Genomic DNA, 25,319 nt, shown 5'->3' on the forward strand with positions numbered 1-25,319 from the left:
CACAAGTCTGTCATGGAACTATAGCATTTTAAAATTTTGGATTTTGTTTTTTTACAAATTCACTCACAATACTTGTATTTTAAAATACCATTCCCCCAAAAGTGTGAATATAAAACCTCATACTGAAATTCATATCAATGTTCAAAGTCCATGCTTTGTGCATGAGAAATGTAATGTAACATCGTAAGATTTTGGATCCCAGGAAGTTGTTATTGCTCTGATTTCAGCTGAGCTATGCCTCAGTGCTAGGGGACTATTCAACAAAGGGCCCCGAAAAGCACCTATCAAGTGTATAAAACAAGGTTTAAGTGACACAAATAGCATAATATCTTTAGACTGAACAAAGACCTAGAGTGATCCAGAATATATACACTGCTCAGAACAAAACTAAAAGCTTGTAATGGAAACCAGTAATATACAATATTCAGCATTACATGAAAACTTGCAATTCAGAAGTCTTACTTGCACTATTAAACAGGAAGCATACATCTAATATGAATGAGACTATCAAGAGCTGAGAAAGATGTATGCATTGTACATTTCTTTCAGAAGTCATGTTTTACCCCTCCAACAAGGCATTTCTGTGCACCACACAGTTTTGGAAGAAGTATTTGTTTTTAGGGAAGGAAGTTCCACACAAGTATCTTTAAATATCCACTGCAGAAAGTTGATGAAAACTCTTGTAATGTATGGACAAGTGTTACGTAGCCTCTACAGTATTACAAGTCTAACACTTTATTCACACCATGCTAAAATTGAGGGGTTTCTTTCTATATATAGTAGTCCTCAACAGGCAAGTTTACAGTCATGACATTAACTAGAGGTTTCTTGAGCTCACTTAAGAGTATTTACACAATGGTACCGCCCTCCCTCCCCTTCCCCCCCCCTTTTTTTTTTTAACAAAATGAGACTTTAAAAATGCCACCTCCTAACTGATATATCAGCTGCCATTACTTCCTAAAAGTGTTCTGTCAGCAGAGCTCTCTGTCACATCGGACACCTCACATATTTAACCAGTTCATCTCCCACACAGCTAGAAATTGTTGTTAAAATATAGTAGCTGTTTTTGAGAATCATAATCCAGTGTAAGTGAACAATCTAGTGACAAAAGAAATAATTTACAGTAGTAGTATTATGTTTTCATAGTAGTGTTGCATCCACCCAAAAAGGCATGATGATAGCAACTTGAGACAGAGTTTACCCCAAGTCAGAGGTTCTATATTTCAGATAAGGACTGTGTCAGATTCCATTTCTTTCATTTTTCCATGCAATTACATAAATAGACAGACACTGTCAAGGCTGCTAAGCCTAACAGACAGGCTCTGAGGGCACATCAGGCTGTCCTTCTGCCCATTTATTATTTTGCACAAGTGACAGAGCATCAAGCATGTGTAAACTCTGCTCCGTGTGCTTTACTGAGACAGGTTTCTGAGTTTGAGTGTCCTAGGGCTTACCTGACTGTAAGTTACAGGGTCTCAGGCCAAACCAAAAACAAACCAAAATAAACAAAAAATTAATTTAAAAAAAACCTCAAACCACCAAAAAACACATAGGTCCACAGATGGCTTAGAACCAAATTTAGTAGGTCTGCTGCCTAGTTCCTTAGTCCTCTCTCTCTCTCTGTGATTCACTTTAGTCTTGCACTCAACTTGTATTTTTAGGAACTATACCCTTTTCATTAAGAAAGGCCTTAGTTTCAAGGTAAACAATCAGTGTATGATTAACATCTTGGAAGTCTCTTCTATCACAATAATTGGATGCAAAAACATGTCTCCTCATCTATATTTCGTCAGAAGCTATGTTTGGCACATTTACTAAGCCTATTATTTACCACATAAATGAAAGTCAATCATCTCTCTCATTGGTACAACAACTGAAGAGCTTTCAGGAACAAAAACACTCGAATCATAATTAGCAATTGAAGGAGTTAAGTGACATTTTGAAATACAGAACAATACAGAGAGAGACACTGAAGTTCACATCCAAAAATAGGCGTGAAGAGGTATAAATAGTACATAAGAATCAAGAAATCAGATCACAGTGTCATGTTTTAAGAACTGTACCATCATCTAAGCACCTGTTCATACAGTATGTTTAGGCACCAGAAATTTAATAAAAACTGAAGTTACAATCAGGCAAAGTTTATTGACAAGGCACACATGAAAGATAAAAAATCTGATCTCTAACAGTATCAGTTTACAATCTAAAAAAGTCCCAAATGTGTAAAACTAACTCTATATTACTTAACAGCCACTCAAGTTTCTAAATTCAGTATGAAGGGTATGTTAAAATAATGAAATTGTTTGGGTTGCAAGGAGCTTAAAGATGACCTTGTACCAACCACTGCCATGGGCAGGGGAATTTCTTTACATTAATAGTGCCAGCCCAAAATTGTGCACCTATTTACAGATAGGACAAACGTTTAGTAGTATTTCAAAGAATTAATCACAGATGTATAGGCAGCTACAGATAAGCAGATACTAAACCTAGACTTCTGGGGTAATGCTGTTTTCTCTCACTGTTGCTACACACAAATAATCCTAACATCTTTCAAAAGGCTATTCAGATATTTCTTTCATCAACATCAGTGCACATACTATAATGAATTTACAGATTTCCAAAATACCTTGCAGTTCAACATCTCTAGCTAGAATAAACTAAAAGAACTCTCCTCCACCTGCTCCCCCAGCACAAGACAAAGAAGGTAGAAAACAGGAAGGACAAAGAATTCACAGATTCAAACTGAGTACTGAGTTTTAAATGGAGCTTTTGCAGGTATATAACAACAGTTACCAGAAGCTACCTTCTGGTAAGAAGGTAAGGATTAAGAAATCCTTAAATACATGTGGAAGTACAAAAAGGAGTTATTGTGTTTCTCCTGTATTGCTTTAAATTTGCAAAATTGGGAAGAAGCGTTTTTAATCTTGCAACATGAGATTTGTAGCAACAATTCTGGGTAATTGTTTTCTCTCAGTTACATGAAATGCTTGCTCTCCACAGTCTGAACATTAGTTCAGAATATTCAGAGTTGTTAAAGAGGCAAAAAAAATGAACTTTGAACTCCTTGCAAATTCATACAGTGAGACATTAGCATCTTGAACAAGGACTGACTACTGCTTAGGGGCATATGAGAAAAGTTGTTTCCACAGTGGTTAGAGCAAGAGGACAGACATCAAATGCCAGTTACTTAACAGGTTTCATCAAATCCCCATAGAGCTTCTAGGAAATTACTTTGGAAAAAAACTAAGAGCACTGCCTTAGTATCTAACCAGACAATTGTACCATGCAAGGTACAATTAACTTAAAGACCTGTGTAAAGATACATTAAGTCATTCTTACTGTGACAGTAACAGTCAGTCTGTAGGTTTTAGAGCTTAGATACCTCTACCAACAATCTGATAGTACTTCTTGCATCAGATAACATAAGTATTAAGTTACCTGACAGGACCAGAACTAGTTATTGTAAAAAAAAATTGTGTTTCAAAGAACTTGCAAGGTTTCCTGTCACAATGAGTGGAATGTCCAATGAGTGAAAACTCATTGCCCTTTTAAATTCGGAACAGATTAATTAAATTAATTGAACCAAACAAATGACTGCCCCTGAAAGAAGAGCTCAAGTACTCCAAACAAACATCACCAGGTTAAAGAGCCACATAAACACTCAATTTGAATAGAATTCAAAGTCATCCTTGGTATTTCAGCCCCCTGCAACTATACCAGACAGTGGCCAAGTTAAAATATTTCTGTTATTCTACAACTGAGAATAAAGTCTCAGAAACTCTGAGAAACTTCATGGTCTACACATGAAATGCTTTTGTTACTTCTCACCTGTGTCTCACTGTTGCACATTCAGAACTGTACATTAGCTGACAGTGTCAGAACCTCCTCAGCAACCTACCAGAGGCCCAAATACCTTCAGTATCCGATACTTATTTATGAACTTCAATGCTTTTAGCAAATAGTTCAACTTTCATATGTGAATAAGTTTAAAATTAAACATGAGAATTGGTGGCTTTTCAAACTAACTTGTACATTTTCTTCAAGGAAAATTTCATGCCAGTGTTTAAATGAGGGATGGAACACAGTATTTTTCTCTAATACTTACAATGAACACTTTAAAAAACAACTTTTAAATTAATAATATTTTATACTATCGACCCATCTTTGCTTTGTGCTGGAATCATCACAGGAACAGCTCCCATTCTACTTAAATTAGGTGCAGCTACCTTTGAAGGTGCAAATGCTGGGCTTTGAGCAGGAGCACGTTCAAAGTCTTCACTTGGGACTTGGCTATATGGAGTTTTGGTATATCCTTCCATGTTGGAGGGAGACATTGAGCCCAGGGAAGAACGATTGCTGCCAATGTAGCTGCGAGCTGTAGAACTGCGACTCTTTGGAGGTGGAACATCTTCTCTGAAGTGAACAAACACCAAAAAAAAAAAAAAAAAAAATCAGCTGCATAACAAGAGTTTGGTCACCATTACTTTAAAACAAATATTCAGTTTGTTTTTTTCTATTCCAATGTAGTCAAAAATATCCTTAGATCTTTCTTTAAAGTAACGAAAGCCTCCCCAAACCCTCAATATTCATTGCCTCTAAAATGTTTACTGAAATTAGACAAACCACAAAAAGTTCTCTGACAAGCCATTAGTGTTATAATAAGCTTTCCAGATTAAGACAGAAATCTCAACTGTTAAGTAACTTATTTGCAGAAATACACATTTAAAAGTTAATCTTCCAATAATACTGCTCAGAAACTAGAGAGACACATTGTTGTTACCTGATATCATGATGTACTTCTTTCTCATATTTCTTCTCTCTGTGCTTCTTACAAAAACAGAAGATGATAGAACACAGTACAGAGAGAGCCAGCAGAGTTCCTATAATAGCTCCAGTAATTATACCAGCTGTATTTACGGCTAGAATAGACAAATAATAATACTGTTTGTCAAATGTCAAAGTTATAAGACCTTTCTTTATTAAACATTAAGCTCAGTATGCTTCGCATGAGGCAGGTCAATAATACATCACTGAATCAGAGGGGGAGTGCTCAATCATATGCATTTAAAACAGTAAGACTTGAAGTGGCACCCACAAGTTACATAAGAGCATTGGGGTTTTTAACTATTTAGGAGTTTAGAGAAAAAGACTGCTCAGCTTTAATACAAGAACACTGTGTGACTATTACACAGCAAACACTTACGAGGGGTGACATTCAGCTCAACAGAACATTCATCCGTGCCGACTCTGTTCGTGGCCACACAGTTGTATGTACCAGAATACTCTCGAGAGGCATTTTTCAGAAGAAGCTCCCCTGTATTTTTATCTACAAACAACAGAAGGTACAGGTTTACCATTTTCTAAAATATAATTCCATATTTAATATCACAGAATTATTAAACCAGAATATACATGAAATCTTAACTTTACAGCATGATAGAACTCTTTTAATTTGGTTTTTTTATCTAGCATTTTAAAATGCTATTATGTGAACCCAATTAGAAATGTATCCCACAGCATTTGACTTGCTCTATCTGCTGAACAAGTTAGATATGGTCTAGATTCTACAGAACACTCAGTGTCCCCAAAACTACATTCACAAGCCCAAAACTAACATGGTTTTTGTGAATTACAAGTCACTCTTGCACAATGTCCCACTCATTCTTGTCCAGCACTGATATTGTCAATTTTTCTTTTTGTTATCATGAGACAAATTTGGGATGTGGAGAAAGAAGGGGCATAACAACAGTGGCCTAAAGTCTTGAGTGATACAGAGGACGTTAATGATCAACAGATTCACTGTCAAAACAATAAATAAGAGACCTCAAATAAGAGACCAGGAGTCAAGTCCAAAATTAAGAACAATACTAGGTTCTTCCTTTGTAGATCATTTTTATGGATCTGTGTTTTAAGATATTATATACTCTAACAGAATGCAGAAGCTTACAAAAAAATTGAGATTTTTAGCTTGGTTTAAATCATATTGAAGCCACATCTGAATTCCCTGCTGTCCACTTAAGCACAAAAGCAAAACCATCAGCAAGCAGGAGAACTAAACAACATCTGGGTACAGGTGAGCATGATACTGCAGCCTAACGGTAAGAATCTCGACTTGAAGCTTGAAATATTTCCAAGCATGAATTAAAAACCAGAATCAACTCCAGCTTGTTTCCAAGTCAGTTTTGTTAGAGGGCAGAAGTGACATTTAATCTTGATTACTCTATAGTAATACTAACTCAGAGATGCTTACAAGTCAGGATAAGACAAAAATAATATTGCAATCTTTTTAAGTATTTCAGAGTAATGAATGAAGTTTAACAGTACTCAGCATGGACGTGGCAGGAAGATTCTGTGTGCCAGATACTCTCCTCCAGTCATAAGACAAAAGTGGGGATCCTTCTTGTGACACACATTTCAAGGTAACATCTTTTCCAATCTCCTGTGATCCTTCAATGGAACATTTAGTCCGTGCTGGCTTTACTAATAAACAAAATATCACTGAATTAATAACAGTCATAATCAAAATGTTTCCTAGTTGTGTTCTAGGAGACAGTCCATTCTGTGAAAGATAAAGTTTGTGCCACAAACCATTTCTATGCACAGAAAGATTTTTCTACTAAGTAAGAGTCAGGTGCAGAACTTCTAGAAATGCTTGTAATTCTAAACATCATTCCCTTCATTTCCCAGAACAGAATTATGCCCATCCCTCCCCAGGCCTCAGTAATGACCATAATCACCACAGATTCAGCACAACACTAGCCAACTGAAGCTTTCATTTCAGACATTGAAAATAGGATGGAATAAGCACATAAAAAACATCACTGAAAATTTAAGAAAATAAATTATCTTACCAAGTACAGTCAACTGTATTTTTTTGCTTTGAACTCCAGGAGCCTTCTTCACTTTGCACTGATACGTGCCAGTGTCTGATGCCTTTAAATTCAGGATATCCAATGAACCATCACCAGATCTGGGATCAAGATTTGTAAACTGCATTCGCCCAGTCAAACCAGCATAATAATGATTATAAACCCTGTCTACAGCATACATAATTATCTATTAAAAAAAAAAAAAAGAAATTATTCAGAAATCCACTTACTGTGCAAACATTTAAAATAATTTCATCACTTTGAATTCAAGTTTCTTTCTATAGTTTTACCCAGAAATAAAACAGAGTGAGTCTAATATCTCCACCTTCAAAATATCACCACACACAGCATTATAGCGAATACTCCAACTAAACACCTGACCAAATACCAATATGTCAGCATTGAGTTCTGACTAAAAGAAAACTGTTTAGAGTTGCTCCAATTTAACTCTGCAAAACCTGCCTACTAATATGAATCATCTTACTTATAAGGCTTTCAAAGACAGGAAAGCATTAATAACTAAAAGTTTATATATTTAAAATTAAGTCCTCGTGAATCTATTTTCAATAAGGAAGATAATGCAGGTACAAAAGCGAAGTTTGCTTTTTGGAACTTAAGTGTATTTAATCTGGAAGTTCTTCATTAGAAGGCAAGTTTATAGTGAAGAACGTCTTAACATTTCATCCTTAATCTGTTATTTCAAAACTTCCACTAGATTTCATGTGACTGGTACTTCAAAGCAATTTAAGATCACAAGCACCCCAACCTGAAAAGGTGGAACATTAAAAAGTCAGTAAAAACCTCATACATTGACCTACTAAAACAACTGAATTAACACTGTCCAAAGAGAAGTCTTTACTTACTATTTGTTCCTTCTTTTGATTATCTGCTGGTATCAATACCCACTCAATATCTAGTGGGCCTTCATCCTCTTCGGAGAGTTCAAAAGTACATGGCAACGTAACTTTCTCTCCTTGTGCTTTTTCGAACATTGACTGGTCAACTGAAGTTATAGTTAGGCTTCTTGTCAGACCTATAAAAATATATTTTTAGGTTTTGAAAACAAGTCACATGCAGTTGTTCACTGTAAGTGCTCTGTGACGTACTTTTCCTGTAGAGAAATCATGCCGTCAGTCAGACTTGTCACCTCTGAAGAGAGCCTGTGCAGACCCAGTGCAAAGTCCTGTGCTGCTCATTTGGAATTACATCCAACAAGCAGCTACATCTTTCAAGCCATAGTTTTTGGGTTTGTTTTTTTTTGTTTGTTTGTTTGTTTTTTTCACAATTCATGTCCCACACAATCCTAAGCTAAACATTTTCAGCAGCAGGTGTTCAAGTCACTATATAATCACCTTACCATTACCCCCTCACTGTAAAATGAAAGTATGGAACAGCAATGAAGTCTGCCAGGATAGACAGAATTCTTGAGAAGTCTGGGGTTGGAAGTAAGTTACTTTGCCTTCAGTTATAAGGGCTCCTCCATCTATAGGGGATAGAAGGCAAATTAATCTTTTCCAAAAATCTCAATGAGTTTTTTGCATTTGTTTGTCTGTTCTGCTTGTCTTACTCCTCTAAAAAGGCTGTGCAATCCTTATCTGCATGCCTCTAGGCAAACATGCTTCCAAACAACAAATTTTCCTCAATTCAACCCTGAAAAAGAATTCATATAGTGACACAAAACAAGCTACTCAAAAGGCCTAAAGCAAGATTCCCCGTTTCACCACAAACACAGGCTTCCCTTATATCAAGTGTACAGGCTTGCACATCACTGCCAGGACATGGAAAGCATACCCTTTGCTCATGATGGAAACGGGTTCGGCACTGTTACATCCACTGTTTTGTCCACCTTGCTGGAAACCAAGCTCAGATTTTTGGTCAGTTTATGTGTGCAGTTTGCTAGCCACACACACAGATGTGACCACAGCCACAAGAGCTGAAAGGCCACCAGGAGAGTGGATGGTGTGAGGAAGATAGATGGCTTTGGTGCCTTTTAGAGGTAAAGTAACAGCCTCAGAGGAAAAAGTTTAAAATCATTTCACACAGTGCTTTTATGTTCTAACTTGCACTTCTCCATATAGTAGAGGAGCTCCAGTGAAGCAGAGGAGCTTCCTTCAGTAGATCATTTAATATGGTGAGTTGGAAGGGACCCAACAGATATCCTTCTGCTTTTTTAAAATTGTGCTCTCTAGCAAGTCTTTGCATTCTCCTCCTGATGACAAAACAACGGGATCTTTAACAGCTATTTTAAAAAATCCTCCAGAAAGAGAAATCACTCAGCATACTAAATTCCAAATTCCAGACTACAGCCTGCAAGTAAAGCGTTTCACAGTAGTTGATTACTAACAAACTAGGTAAGATTATTATGTTTCCTACCATTTGTGGTATTACTTTTCATGGCATTATCCTCAGTCTGGGGGAAGGAAAAAAAAAAAAAAAACACCAACCAAAAAAATCCACATCAACTTGAGGTATGAAAGAGATTTATGTGCAATGTCTCTTACCAACGATATACACCTTTGCAAAGACAATTCCAATAGATTTGTACCACCTCTTTTTTGACCACAGTAAACAGATCTGAACAATTATTCTCTGCTACTAGGTTGAATTAATACTGTCCCCTAAATAATAGTGATCTCCATGAATAGCATTTGACTTGTCACAATCCTATCCCCTCCTCAAGAATCTTTTCAGATTTTCAAACTAGCCATTCTAAACCTCTGAATAAGCAAAGACAACACTAGTACTACCTCTGTTTATGGGTAGATTTAAAGTACATTCATGTTTCCATAACACACACAGTAGCATTTACATTACTAATGTAAATTCCTGAACTGTTTTTTCAGCAACTTCCATACTGTTCTGTTTCCCTGTCTCCCATGGCCTGATTAGGGAACTGTACTACAATATTCTCAAGTTCGTTTCCAAATTGCATTTCTGCATCTTCAACATTACTATATTAAAGAAAAGGGATGTGAACTCAAGCACAGTTTAAGTAACTGATAATGAAATACATTATGATGTTACTTACTTCCTTAAAAGCCTCAAATCTGTAACCTGGGAAATTAGAAGCTTTCATTCTGAAGTAAATCACTGAAGCAGAGCTGCTGTTCTGTGGCAGCATCTCCAGTCACAGCCACTTTGCCATCTGAAGTTCCACAACAAAGGACCACAGCACACACATTTGCTTCCCCCTTCCCACAAGAGAGGCAGCTGAGAATTTCACAAATGGGACAATAATTCATGTAAGAGCAACACTCTGCCTTTTCACAGCAGATAGTGGGTAATAGAACTCATACTCTGAAGACAGTATGACACATCCCTACTACTAAAAAGTACCAACACCTCTGATTTTCAGTTGATACCTGCTGAAACACAACATGGCCAAAAAATTGGACAGATGAGTATCCATATGCTGGTTTATTTGACTACTTTTCTAAACAAATGGGACTTGTACGATTAATGTTTTATTTCTCTCCCTCTTCAGCTGTTACTTGTTCATCTCTTTGACAATTTCAAACAAATATAAAAGCAGAAGTAACAGTCCAATACAACCAGAAGTCCTCCAAGTACTTATTTGTACTGACATAACTAATAAGTATTAGATTCTTCAACTGTCTCTTGCCTCTTTGTTGCCAGACAACTCATGTGAGTATAATTTCAACGTGGGCATTATGCAGTTTCATGGCAAAACACTGAGAAAGTGACAACTGGGAAGAAAAATTATGTTAAAAGCTGGAAGTACTACATTTCAGAGACACGCTCCTAGGAATCTAAACTCCAGTAGTTCCACCTATCACTGCCTGGCAGCTTGGTCCAAGTGCTTTAAAAGCCAGAAATAGCAAATGTTTCAGTTTCTACTACAGCACTCATTTCTCTGATCCAAACATACAAATCAACATAGTAACCACGTGCCAAATAAAAGCAGAACCCAGCAGCCTGAAGAGCCTCGCCCAAAATAGAAGATTGTCATAAAAATAGTTTTAAAGTTATGATTTTTGATACTTTTGAAGACCAAGTAGAATTTTCATGCATATTGACTGCATGCAAAGACGTCAATGAAAGCTAAAGCACACAATCCTCAGGATAACACCCAACAATCATTGCTGCACGTGAAGCTTCCAGCACACACTAGCTGCTACGAGAGGTACTCAAACATTAAGTCTGAGTCTTTTAATTATCAGAGTTTTCCATAAATCTCAATTCCTTTCTTACTGCACATCTCTCAACACCTCTTTTTCCTTATACCAGTGTTCCACAGTCTTTTTCTTACAGTAAGGCTGCAAACACAAAGCTTTTTTCCACTTTTTTTTTTTTTTTTGGGTCAACATCAGCATGCAGAAGCAGCAAGCACCTCAATTAAGGTACATGTCAGAGCTAGCTGGGCTTGGACTGAACTTAGCAACACAAGGGAGGGGCAGGTAATACTAGCTGGAGAGTCCCTTCTGCAGGGAAGACACACATCTGCTGCCAGATATGCTAGAAAAGGAGGCTTGGCCAATTCGACATGTCAGAGATTGTCAAGGGTCCTCCAACCTTTATTATCACCACCACTAATGCCTTTTTTCTTTTTTTGTTCCTTTCTCAATTATTACCTGCTATTAACAGAGACCTGGATGGAGCAAATCAAGTGTGGCTAGAAAACTCCAGGAGCAAAGGAAGACATGGGATCCCAGGTGATGCTTACTCTCCTTGCTCTTTTCCGGGGGGGGAAAGGTTTGTAGAGACACATCCTTCAATTTAAGAACTCACCACAGGAATGGCACTGCAAGAAGCACTAACTTTTATGGCCATAAGTACCCCTGAGAAACAAGGGCTGCTAAGTTAGAGATGGGATCCACTCAAGGAAGCGGGATATGAACAACCTCACCAGAGCTGGTGATGAGCCCTGTAAGTGAGAGATCTGCCAGGGAATGGTAATTGAACTTGGCAGTCAGGGAGGGAATAGAGACTGAGCCATGGGAAGCACCTGGGCCAGGTTGGTGGAAGGAAAAGAGACCCTGGTGAAGATAAATCCTGTTCAAAGGGAAGCCACCTACAGCACCTGTACAGAACTGACCCCAGAGTGAGGCATGTGGGACAGCTTGCATGACTGGCTCTTTGTCATGAGTGGACCACAAGCTTTTAAACAAAGCCAGAAAGGGAAGAACAGCAGGTGACCTGCCCTCTACCTGTAGGAGCAGCTGGAACACAAAAAGCTGTTCTACAGGACAGACAACAGGCTGCCTAAGAGCTTGTGAATCAGGATTAAAGGAAACATCAGAGTCAAAGTTTGCTACAAATCACCTGGTCAGGATAAGAAGCTGATGAAAACTATTTCAGCACATCCAGAAAGTTTCTAAAAATGACAGAGGTTGCTTACTATTTCATCTCTGTGACATCTACTAGAAGGGCAACAGAGCAGGAGACAAAATCTAAGAGGTTTCTGAAAGATTTCAGGGGAAAACAGCACTAAATGAGTCAATCACCATTTCATACTTTCTGGAGATTACTTTCAAGGAAAAAACCCTAAGAACTTGCCAGGGATGAGATCAACAGCAGCCTTGACCATGACCACTTGGCCATGAAATACTGATGCTTAAAATCCTAAGAGGAGGAAGGCAAATCCAGCACAGACCCTGCACTTCATATGAGCAGACTGACTTACCCAGTAGCTGGAGTTCTGTGGAATCTAGTTCTTGAGCAAGAGAGCTCAAGAAAACTGGGGAGTATTTAAGGACAATTACTCACCACACACAAGGAGTGCATCCCAAACCCAGCAAAATAAACAGATTAATCAGCAGCTTATCCTAAGGAGAAAGAAGCAAGAACAGCCTATCAAGGGAAGAATACACAAATGTTGCCCGGGCATGCAGCACCCCTGCCAGGGAAGTCAAAACACAACTAAAGCTGAAAGCAGCATGGGACTCCAGTGCCACATGAAAACCTTCTACTGTTACATGAACAGTAAAGTATCAGAGAGAAAAATTGAACAGGTGATAGCTGATACAGAAAAGACCGAAGTACTCAGTGTTGCTGCTGTTTGGAGCAGAAGGTTGGACGTGACCGAGGTCATGTCCAACACAAACAATTCTGCAACTGCATTAAAGATCTACATGAAGCAAGCACAGTGACAAGGTGACATTTTCTCCATTTTTCCTCAAGATTTACCCCTTCAGTTTCCACTCAAATCAGAGAGATTCTATTTATTTAATTCCCCTAGTATGCTCCTCAAAACAGAAGAGGATCCACTGTGGTATCCAATTGCTAGGACATGACAGGCAGACGTTCTATCACAAGCTGAAGGAAGGTTTGTATTTGTTTTGGTTAGCATGGTTTAATGGATAAAATTTCAGATCCTTTTCAGACACTTTTTTTTGGTTTAGACATAGATAAGTGACTCAAATAATCCATCCCACTTATTCAATTATGCTTAGCATTAAAATATCTAATTTCTAACTGCAGTAAATAAATCACTGCAAAGTATAGACTCAGAAGCACACAACAAGCTCTCAAGTAAAACCCTGAAAGTCAACTTTGAAGTGCACCTGATCCAAATGACTGTATATTGTTTTCAAAGTATTTTGCAAGGAGAACGTGCCATATTCAGCTGTGGCAAATGAATGAATATTTGTGACTGGTTGAGAAGAGAAAAGCATCCTTCCCTTGATGAAGAATAAGTATTATCCCTTACAGAAGTTTGTATTAGAAGTAAGAGGTCAATACACTATTTGGATTCTGAACATTCAGATTTAAGTTTCTTAAGGTAGAATAAAATACTCTTTTGCTGTGGAACTGACCCTAAAGAGCACTGCAAACTGTATCTGTACAACTGAATGAGTTTTTCATATGACTTCTGAAGGGGTGCAAACCCATAACAAATCCTTAGAAAAACTCTTTCCTTCTGAGTATCTGAACTTACTTTTAAGTATCATTCAAGTAGAACACAATTTAGCAAACTACATTGTTATTAGGAATAATCTAGGGAAAATTAAATATTTTATGGAAACTGATAGAAGTTTCTTTCTAGTATAAAAGAATCTTCAAAACAGAAAGCAGACAAAAATTAAAATGGAGCAAAGCTTTCTTCATTCCAACAGACACAAGCAGAGCTGCGATATATACTAATAAATTACGGAAAGCAAATTACTCCATGAACTACTTATGAATTTAGTATTTTCTAATTTAATTGGGGCACATTGAAATTCTGCATTGCTGGCTTACACAAATGTAAGTGTGCACCTAAATTTGGCATGAATGTTTCTGGCATCAGATAGGGCTGTGCCACAGAAGGGTTATGTAACCCAGCAGACACAGTCCCCTACATGGGCAACAGGACACTTTCTACACAGACTAAGAGTTGTGTTCAGAGGTGCTGCTCTGCTTAGTGTGATCCACCTGCAACTGCATCTTCAGAGTACTTTACTACCAGGCTTTCCAAAACCACTCTGGTTTGCCAATACCTGACTGCAAACAAGCAGAGACTCTAAATATATAAAAGCTTTTTTCCCACAGAAAGTGGCCTTAAGTAGCAAGTAATGATCACAACCAGAAATGCACATTAGTGCTTTGAGAACCATATGCTATAAAATTTGCTTAAGAGACTTCAGCTTAGGCTTTTATGTCAAATGAATATTAGAGATGTACCTGTGATGAGATCTTTTCACTGGGCAGATTTCAGTCTCAAGAACTACCTCACAAAAACCCCACTTTACTTCTGAAGATGCCTCTTCTCAACAGTTCATCTCCTACTTTTCTCAGCTAAGTGCAATGACTTTACAGAACAAAGTTGCCCAACTCTCCTCTTTCCCACCTTCACTAGGTCAGTTCTACAACATCTTACTTCAAGCCTGCACTTCTGAACTCAGGCCCTGTAGGAGTGAGGGAGTCAAGTTTACACCCTTAGCAAGCAGGGAGTGTGCAGGGAGGAAGGTACACAGGGAGGAGTGCCTGGCCGAGGAGACTCCCTGGTGTTTAATGGTGCTACCTAACACAAACACAAGTCTCCAAGGCTGAAATCCCCACAAGCAGCCACTGTCCCACAATCATCTCCTGCTTCCTCACAATACCAAACATCAGCATCCTCAGCAGCCAAAGGGAATGCCTGCAAGGCAGTGTCCTGCTGATCAAGTAACTGGATTAAAAGCTGCCTTCACAAAGGAATGAAGGAAACAAATATTTGGCATTGCTTATATTAGTAGTTTTTGCAGCACCTAGGAGCTAAGTCACATCAGCACAGCTGAGATGGAAACAAAATGCAGTTATGCTGTTTTGCCACAAGTGAAAAACAAAATCACATCCCAAATTTATCACCCAAAAGGTTAAACTTACCTCCCCAAAAGGTTAAAAAAAAAAAAAAAAGCTGAAAAAGAAAGGCCCAGCTTCAGATTTGGATTCTCAGTTTCTACATCTTATCTCCAAGAGCAAAATGACCCAACACAGTTACAGCTGTCAGAAGCTTGGGCCTGAAACACTATGAAGCTTTGCTGAATCTAATTCTTCACATGTCATAAACTCTGCAACACAAAGAACAGTCCCTAAACAGTATCCTTTAGCTTAGTAAACATTAAAGGAACAATGTCAATAAAAAGGAAGTCTAACAGAAGGATGAAAAAAAATAAGTCTTCCCTTTAGAAAGCAAATTCAATAGACGTGGGGATTTTTGATATGAGAATGAAACTCAAAAATGTTTCATGACAGATTCCAAAACACATATTAGTTCAATACACATCCTATTAATTTAGCCAGGTATCTAGGTATCAAAGAATACACAGGCTTCACCCTAACTTCAATGCAGGTAAAACAAGCAAGAGGTGAAGGACAGGAACAAGCAAGAAATTGGTCAGGAACTAACAAAAGTTAGGTAATAATGCAGCAGTAAATAAAACAAGAGAAGAAGAAGTCACACAGCATTACTATATATGAATCTGTGAATGTAAAGAGGTTTGGTTTTAGTACATTCTAATTTTAGAACTACACAAAGAACTCAGTTTTTAGGATAATCCCATGCTGATAAAGGCAAATCACAAAGCTTTTCCTGACAAAGAAAGTACTGTCCTGCTAATATCAAGTGTTAAACAGTTACTGTTTAACATGCTCCACAGACCACATTTTTTCCATGCTTCACACTCTAAGCGTTGTTATCATACAATGCAGTGATACAAATTTCAGAGATAAGCACAGTTCACTGTAGTGGTAAAAACACCCAAAACGCATTTTAGCAAAAGGAATAAGCCTACTTAAACCTAACATTTCCATGGCTAGTGACATTACTGTACCAAGAATTCTTCTACTTAAACCTCAAAAAGGCCCAATACAAAAAGGTTAGAGAGAAGATAAAACCTTGCCTTTCTACTCTAGCCTAAGTCCACTAGGCAGAACACTGGTTAATACTCAAAGACAGTAAAATTAGGACAAAAGATGTTCACACCTGCATTTCAGACTTCCCAGGTCAGTGCTCCCTAAACTGGAGTCACAGATCCTAGTGAAACTCTCCCACTGTGCAGAAAAGATACAGTTTATGGAGCCAGAGAAAGTAAAGACAGCCCAGGAATAAAAGCACTCACCTAGGAGAGACTTGGCTGCACACAGTCTCCTCCTTCCTACTTTAGTCCCAAACTAAATATAAAAACAGTTCAGGAAACTACATCCACACAGCAATTTCTGTAGAAAAGAACTAGAGTTTTACATACTTAATGTTAGTAGGGGCAAGATTTTAAAACACTCTCTTGCGTATTTCATCTCAGCTACCTCATCAATAGCTCAAAGAGGCTGAGTGACCAAACTCCCAGTTTTCAGAACACTTTTTCCTCTGATGGTGCAAATAAAAGACTTATTTGCATGAAGTAAGTTTTTGCCATAAGCTACAAGAAGGCTGATGAAACAGCAGGGCACTTATTAAAAAAACCCAAGCAAGCAACAAAACAACAACAAAAAAAAATAAAACACAACAACAACAAAAAAAAACCAAACAAGAAACAACAACACCACAAAATTAAACACACCCCAAAAAATCCTCCTACATATAAGAATAAGCCTGGGAAATTTCTATCACCTGGATAGTCAACTCTGCTGCTGGGTCTCAAAACACTGGGCTTGTATTTCCAAATTTTACTTCCTCTGAGCAGGTGGGGGAGAAGCACCACTTTTCTAAGGCACATCTACTTGGATCCACAAATCCTCTGTCAAATCACACGAGTTAAGAAAAATAAAAAAAAACTAGACAAGAAACTGATTATGCACACTTCTTCAAAGACATAAAAAAAATCTCTATCAGTCTGGATGTCTTCAGACAGCATTAAATTAATAAATAGCTCCAATTCCTGTAGTGTAGCATACCCCTGTCCCAGTTTAAAAGGTACTGCACAATTAACCTACAAGCTACACATCTTCCCAATCTAATAAAAAATTCTTAACTGAAAGGCTTATATAAACAAAACTACCAATAACCCCAACTCTGCAAATACATACCGTGAACTTGATTTCACTCCCCACCAGTTTACTGAGATCAGCTGAAACAGTTACACAATTAAAACCTAAAAATCACAGGCTAAAACTTGAATTATCTTTTTTTTTTACCCACAACTTTGTTTCTTCCTCAGCACACCCTTTGCCTTCAGATTCTCTCCAACATCCCTTTCCTTTTACAACTGTCCTTGTGCTCCTTACTTGTTCAGCACATTCTTGGAGCTTTTGGGTTGCTAAACCCAAAGCCACCAGCCTGTATCCTAGCAACTGCTGGCTGATGACCTTCCTGAGAGGGACGTGCTTATCAAGTGGAGAGAGGGGGCATTCAGATCTCCTTACTGAAGGGAAGGATAAGCTTTCGGGAGGCAACCGAAAGGGGGAGGAGATAGTATAACACAAACTGGGATTAAGATTAGTTTTAAGCAGAGGAGTAGTGGTTAGCCCAGAATCTACAGAAGATCACAATGAGTTCCAAGTTTTCTGTGGTATCAGCTGGATGGACTTTGGCAGCAGCTGCACGAGGCTGCTCTGACACAAGCAAGGAGAGGAGGAATCCAATGCCACGGCTGGAAGGGGCAATGAACACAGCAGACATGAAGCTACACCACCAGATGTAACTGCATCACATCTGTAATGGGGGCAGGTGTAATGTGACACTGTACCTTCAGTCTTTAAGGAACCACCTAGAAACAGTACTGAGAAGTGTAAAATTAAATGAAGGCCAACCTCATAAAGACTTTTTTCAGTGAACACAAAAAATAAAAAGATCAGAGCCAAAGTCCTGACATGACTTACTCACACAATATCCTGCCCCTCTCCTCTACCAAGTCTACGCCAGCTGCACAGGTTGTTTTGCCTTTAGCTCTGCAAGCCACTTTCCCATTACAGAGGGATATTGGAGGCTTACACAGTCACTAAGCAATCAAGCCACATGATTCGATCTTTTTCCTGCCAATTTGATGGCATTTAAAAGGGAGCTGAAAGAAGCAGCTCACTGGCAGTGTGAATGCATTGGGCACATCTGTCAGTCGATGCATCAGGGAGTTCACTGCAATCCAACACTTAACTGAGCAGCCATATTATTTTCACTTGAGTAAAGAGGCTTTGGTTCTTCCGAGCTACTGAACACGCAATGCTTTTTTCCCAGTATATGCAAGTTCTGCATTAAGATTGACAACTATTTGATTCACTAGCACAGAATTGATTTTGGGCTCTTTTCTTGTTACTGTTTCATTTTTTTTTAAATGTTAAGGTGAAGCATCATAATGTCAGAGAAAAACGTCTTGTCTACCCACTCATTTCCCTCCCTGCCCCACTCTCACCATGTAAGAGACTGAAAGGAATAAGCTCAAAGAATTAGCCACGAAGTTAACTAACAATTTAAAAATTTAGGGAGACTAAAATATATTTTTTACATATACACACACATACAGGTTAATTTTTACATGTCTTAAAACAACTGAGATTCAATATTCCTTGTAGCTTATACTGTTAATACATCTAAAATGAAGAACTGAAGATGCAGGATAAGTGAATACAGCAAACTTCCTTATGCAAACTAATTCCCTACAAGTTCAAACAGTTGAGAACTTATCAAATCCTCATATTTCCCTCCAACACACCAAACAGTTCTTGTTGACTAATCATTTTTCAGCATACTAAGCATATAGGCTTTAGCTGTAGGGCATGAAAAACAAATCTGTTAAAAAAATGTAGCAGCAAGTGCAACTGCAAAACTTGCAACCATCAAGTACCCCAGATGCTTCTTGACAGCAGCTAAAGGACATCAGAGCACCAGTGAATTGCTCCAGTGTAAAACCAATAAAGCTCCAAATCTTGCCTCTTTATCACATTTTGAAAACATGACCCAGTAAATAGGTGACATTTAAAGAAATTAATAAATAAACAATAGCAATAATATATTCCAGCCATGTGCATTTGAGGTTCCAGCTGACACCCCCTTGCTATAATTCAGACTTGATCTCATTGAGTCGGATCAGGAAAAGGCAGAAAACTGACCTCACAAAAATTTATTATTTTTATAACTTAAACTCCCCAAACTAGCTCACTATGGAGCAGATAAATGCCAGGTACAACTTCAAATGGGGTGCAAAAATAATCTTTGAGGTGACATCTAGACATTTGACTGATTGCCTGATTTAGCCATGTAGTCTTACTCCTCAACTAAGCTCTCTCCAGGCCACTGTTTTACAGATATTTCCCTACTTTGGGAAAATACTGATCAAACGGAACAAGTTTTCCTCCTAATGCTCTTCTGCCATCCTTCCTGTCACTCATTCCTGCCCTGTACCAGGACAAATTGGTGGCAAAACACTTTTTTGTTTCAAGTCATATGATCTGATCAGTTAAAAATGAAAGTTTTCAGCAACTGAGAATCATTTACAACTGCAGTAAAGGAAAGCACCAGCTAGGATGCAGGGGCTGCTTATATTGCAGCTGCTACTGAAACAGGGTTACACAGAACTGTGACTTCCTGCCACTTACTCCGTGGCTACTGGCTGAAGAGGCTTTTCTCTGAGCCATCTCCTGAAAGGTGCACACTAAAAGAGGAATTCCCTAAGAAGGAGAGGAAAGAAAGAAACAGAAAAAAAAAGAAAGTGTAACTAAATTGCTGTAGTAGAGGGGGCAGGGACACATACATCCTTCCATGATGGGGAGCCATACAGTTGTTAAAATTTCTCCATATTTATAACGTTTCACACAGCATCTAAAAGTTTCAAGAAATCAATCAGAAGTTGCAACAAGACCAAAAAGGATCCCTGTCATTACAAGCTTATGAAAACATGCAAACAATTGATTATTGTGAAGTATGTAGAAACAATACTGGCCCCAAAACCAAGCTTCCTAGTCTGTACAAATTTCTGCAGGCACTGTGGCAAAGGAGTTTTAATATGCACCAATACTGAGGCAGATTTAAAGATATTCAAGATTACTTTCTTGAAGTGTGAATGGAATTACAGCAAAGCATACATGTGCTCATATAAAAACATGAGGATATATATTTTTCATAAAGCAGCAATAGAAGTTAACCAGACATTCAGGAGGGGTAGTTCCGTCTGTCTGTTAAGTGGGCTTGGCTGTGGAAGAGGCAAGAACTGAAGACACAGAGGCAGCTGAAGTTTGATGCAACACAGGGGGCCAGTCAGAGGAGACCAAAGTGATGAGTTACAATAATCTCTGCAGCAGCATTCTCAACACATAAAATACCTTCTGGGAAACACAGATTAGCCAAGGCAAAATCACTAATTCAGATGTCATGGCTGACTAACAGTTGATTAAGTTATCTCTGCTTAAAGACTTTCATACTTCTTAAAACTCTAAGATGCAGGAAACAGGTCCCAAATTTCAAGTAACTTTTCACATCAGTGGACACTTTAGAAGAACCTGAGCCCTGCACCTTGTTACAATTACTGCCCAACAGATGAAGTGCCCCAAGTTTAGCAGTTAAAAGACTGGGAGTCATCATTAAACACCTGTGGTAGTCACACTTCTAATTTAAGGTTCTGAAAGATCCTATTGCATGCATAAAAACATGAACAGGCTTAAGTTCCTTATTATACTTATTTGGCAATGTGTATTAACCACCAAATGCTGATTTACCATGCCTGCATTAGGTTCTACTCCTGCATGCACGATATTGGAATTACTTTTGCAAGTTTAACAACAGGGCAGTAACTACAGATTTTCCTAAGGTCTACCAGAACTTTTATTTTATTTAAAAGCTTACAATTATATTAATAAAGCATCACACATTGTAGAATTTCAACAGAGTACAAAATTACCAACTATTACCACTGTAAACAAAAAAAAAAACACAAAAGGCACATAAAACCCACTACAAGAGCAGCAAGAAAAGATATCACTACAGACTAAAGAAATTCCTGCCCAATTATTTACCCTAACACTCTACTCAAACTCATCCTTAGTTGGGGCATTTGTATGCACAGCATTACTGCTTTGTAAAATCTTCCTCCAAAGGTTAAATGGGCCACTACGCATGTAGTATCTTTTTTAGCATCTATCTTTGTATAAGTATCATCTTGCTATGTTAACATTTTCCATTATTGAAAATTTGTGTTCTGACATTACACATTTTCAGAAGCTTAAAAGCTGTAAATTATTGTATTTGTTAAATAGGGATCACAAGTTCAGCACCTATATTTATTCTTAGTCATTGAAAACCCTACACAAATTTGAATTTGCACCAAGTGGAATGAGATTATTTCCCCAACACTGTATACCCAGGGAGATAGTGCCACACCACATGATGTCATGACCACTGAACACAGCTGGGTGAAGAAGGAAGTGGGGGATCTTCAGAGTGACAGTGTTTCTCTTGCCAAGTCACCCTTAGGTGTGACGGAGCCCAGCTTTCCTGGGGACAGATGAGCATCTCCCTGCCCATGGGAAGTGGTGAATTAATGCCTTCTTTTGCTTTGCTTGCATGCATGGATGTTGCTTTCCCCAATAAACTCTCTTCATCTCCACCCACAAGTTTTCCCATTTTTACCCTTCCAATTCTCTCAACACAAGGGGAACAAGTGACCATGTAGGTGGTCCTTAGTTTCTTACTAGGGTTAAACCACAACCACCACAAATCAAGTAACTTCAGCACCTAGGAAACGCTTCACTGACAACAGCTCTCGCTCAACTGCACAAAAAATAGCTTCCTCTAAGTTTAGTCCATATGGAGAACAGCAACTTACTGACATCTGTTCCTTCTGTGAAGGAAGCAATGTCTATCTGCAGCACAGACCCAGAAACAGTAACTCAGTCTGATGGGAAAAAACACAAGCTAGCTCAGAGGACTCCTACGATACACAGATTATTCAATTATTTCCTTCAGAGGACTGTGAAATATACGTGCTTTAGAGTACAGTCACTCAAATAACTATACGGAAGAGGTATGTGTGTTTTTATTAGGAGTATTTCTTTATTTACAAAGTCATCCAATTTCACACTGAGGTCTGAAGACACCTGTATCCTTCAGCAGAACTAAAGTGTAAAATTCTGTTCTGGATTGACATTTCCTCATATATTAATTATTCCTAGTTTTTATAATCATAGCCTTTGATAACCTATCAGTGCAAGTGCAGTACATATAATTCTACTTTTTTCACAGTTTTCGTTACATGAAGCATTTCAATATAAATCTTGATGACTAACCTTGTCAACTAAATACTAGTAACTCACAGCTCTTACACAGCATCTACCTTGTTTCTAACTCTGCTTCAGGAAACACATTTAATGCAGAACTACATATTCCCTTTCATTCAGGAGATCAGAGTTCACCATTCCATTACAGACACACAGTTTTGATCCCATGAGTAATTTCCCAAAACAGCAGTGACATCAACACAGGCATTAACATTTCAATAGGAAATAAAACCTGACCTCCTGACTCAACTGATACACATTTTACTGTGAACCTGAACCTCCAAAGGTGTTTTGTCACCTTTTATAGTTTCACATAAGTTTGGGTCAACTTTATTGAAAACTTACTTTTATTTTAGAGATATGTTTAGGAGACACTGATATGGCATCCAAGTTCATTACAGGAACCTAATAACAGCTAGGAATTGAGATGAAAAACATCTGCCTACTTTTTAGCAGCCGAAGCACGTTTGATTTGGTATGTGTGGGTTCTGAGTATGGTTGATTGCTTTTTTTGTTTGAGAATATCTACTCCTTTGTTTTCTTTCACCATGAAAAACAAATGCGTTTAGGTCCATCCAATTCAATCCTCCCTATTCAATCCAATCCAATCCTTTCCTCCCACCCTCAAATGCTCCCACGTTTCCTCCGCAGGACTCAATTGTGTCCATCGGGTCTGGACAACCGGGTTCCGAGGGCTCTCCGGGAGCCACCCGGCCCCTTCCACCCCCTCAAAAGCAGAGCCAGCCTGGATGCTGGAGGTGCCACGCACGCAGGGCTGGGGTTGGAATTTTTCTTTTTGCTCCTTCCACGTCGGTTTTCCCTGACTCCACCGTCCGCTCGCCGCGGGAGCCGCTCCGGCCGGGAGACACCGGGCGAGCACCGCGGCACAGAGGACCCGGCCGCACCGGAGGCTGCCCGGGAGGGCGGCGGGGGAAGGGGAGGGGGAGGCGACAGATAAAGCTCGGCAGCCGCGCTGAGGGCGAACAAAGCCCAGGTCGGCTCCGCGGCGCGGCCCCACCGCCAGCGCCCGCCCGGGCACCGCGCCCCGGGCTGAGGGGCTGGCGGGGACGGGGAAATACACGAGCCATAGGGACCCGCACACGGCCGAGACGCGCACACAGTCTCACACACACACACACACACACACACACACAGGGCGGAGATCCCCCCACGCCCACACACGCGGCGGGGACCCCACACACGCAGGGGCGGAGGTGCGGCGCACCCCAGCCCCCGGGGCGGACACCGGGTGGGCAGCAGCCCCCTCAGCCCCGCCGCGCTTCCTCACAGCCCCACAGAGCCGCCGCCTCCCGCCCTGCCCTTCCCTCCCCTCTCCTCTCCTCTCTCCCTCTTTTCCTTCCCTTTCCCTCCCCGTCGGTCCCGTCCCTTCCACCTGCGCCCACCTGCGGAGCAGAGCAGCACGAGGGACACCCCGAGCAGCGGCAGCGGCGGCTCCATGGCGCGGCGGGCACCCGGCGGCGGCGGCTCCGTGCCCGGGCTGCGCCCCGCGCACCGCCCAGCAGGTGAATCAGCCCGGCCCGGCCCCGTCACTTCCGGCCGCTCCCCGCCCCGCCGCGCCCCCGGCCGCGGCTCCGCAGCGCCCGCCCCGCCCGCGGCACCTGCGCCCGCCGCCGCCGGCCCGGGGCCGCCCGCGACGCGTGCCCGCTGCGCCGCCGGGGCCCGCCGGGGCTCCCCGCGCACCGCCCGGCGCTGCCCCGGCTGCCCGTCCGGCAGGCAGCGTGGACGGGGCGGCGCGGGGGCCGCCGCGCCCGAAACACGCGGTGCGAGCGGCGGGAGGCTGCCCGCGGTAGCCGGAGGGATGCCCGCGGTAGCCGGAGGGATGCCCGCGGTAGCCGGAGGGATGCCCGCGGTGCGGCGGGCAGCGCTCCGCTCCCGTCGGGAGCGCTTCTCCCCTGCGATTACTGCGAGCGCCGAGCAGACGTGTCTTGGTCCCCATAGCAACGCGGCTATGGAGTGCCTTGTGCGCTCCTTGTGCAGCGCGCACGTCTTGCCAGTGAAAGATCTGGAATTGTGGAAAACTAGCTCAGGAGACAAAAGGGGGACGAGAGCGTGTGCGAAAGGGCACAAAGCAGACTTTGGTTCTGTAGTATGGCGCTCAAAGTAGCAGCCCTCGCCGGTTCCAGAGAGACCCGGATTGTGCTTCACGTACAGCAAAACCGTCAGATACGTTTATCAGTAAAGAAAGTGCACTTGACGAGCTTTATTTTCCGTTAATTTATTCCCATGTGTGTGCTACAACATAATGCAATCGCAAAGCTGTTTGATATAAATGTGCTTCTGACACTTGTAAAGGGTTAAGTAGTTTTGGGACTCTTTGTAATGTCCACAGCTCTGTCTCTATTGGGAAAATGCCGCCATAACCAAATATTTACGTAAAGGTTGTGCAATTCAGATTTTCATTCCAAAAAATTTTGAAAGTGTAACCATTTGTTATTTTTCTGTGATGCCCATAATAAATAAATTTGGAATACATTTTATATTATTACATTCTGTACGTATGAGGTGAGAGTTTAAAACCCAAATTTTTCTGCCCTTGTCAAAAGCATTGGATTGAGTGGGTATCATATAGGGTTTGTTTCAGATGCACTTAGCCATAAGGAGGTGCTACACCTTTCATTCAGTAAAGGGTTCCTAGCACTGAAATCAGTAGTGTCGCCATTTCTGCTGGAATTTTGATTATGTGAAAATGCACTTAAGTCTTTCAAAATGGTTGGTTGCTCTGAGAAAAACAGCAGCTTTTACCTGCCAGCTCAGAATTACTTTTTTGATAAGTAGGGCAAATGCATTGTCATTTTCCATGAAGGTTCA

General features: G+C 40.2%; 1 protein-coding gene across 4 annotated transcripts in view; it reads right to left on the bottom strand.

Annotated features, from left to right (window-relative positions):
• The window catches only part of CXADR (CXADR Ig-like cell adhesion molecule), a 32,859-nt gene extending 8,843 nt beyond the window's left edge, over window positions 1–24,016 (bottom strand). For 2 of the 4 annotated variants that reach the window (XM_053970473.1, XM_053970472.1), the window contains exons 1-7: window positions 23,894–24,016; window positions 7,733–7,902; window positions 6,852–7,056; window positions 6,325–6,480; window positions 5,204–5,326; window positions 4,781–4,919; window positions 4,227–4,413 (exon numbers count right to left, since the gene is read on the bottom strand). In XM_053970473.1, the coding sequence (XP_053826448.1) occupies window positions 4,227–4,413; window positions 4,781–4,919; window positions 5,204–5,326; window positions 6,325–6,480; window positions 6,852–7,056; window positions 7,733–7,902; window positions 23,894–23,948 (1,035 nt within the window). In that variant the 5' untranslated portion in view covers window positions 23,949–24,016. Of the gene's footprint in view, window positions 1–2,084; window positions 4,414–4,780; window positions 4,920–5,203; window positions 5,327–6,324; window positions 6,481–6,851; window positions 7,057–7,732; window positions 7,903–17,315; window positions 17,386–23,893 lie in introns of those variants that run through there. The other 2 variants (XM_053970471.1, XM_053970474.1) reach the window with 2 other exon arrangements.
• Window positions 24,017–25,319: the final 1,303 nt, after the last annotated feature.

This window comes from Vidua macroura, chromosome 2, assembly GCF_024509145.1.
Source record: "Vidua macroura isolate BioBank_ID:100142 chromosome 2, ASM2450914v1, whole genome shotgun sequence".
Taxonomy (NCBI): domain Eukaryota; kingdom Metazoa; phylum Chordata; class Aves; order Passeriformes; family Viduidae; genus Vidua; species Vidua macroura.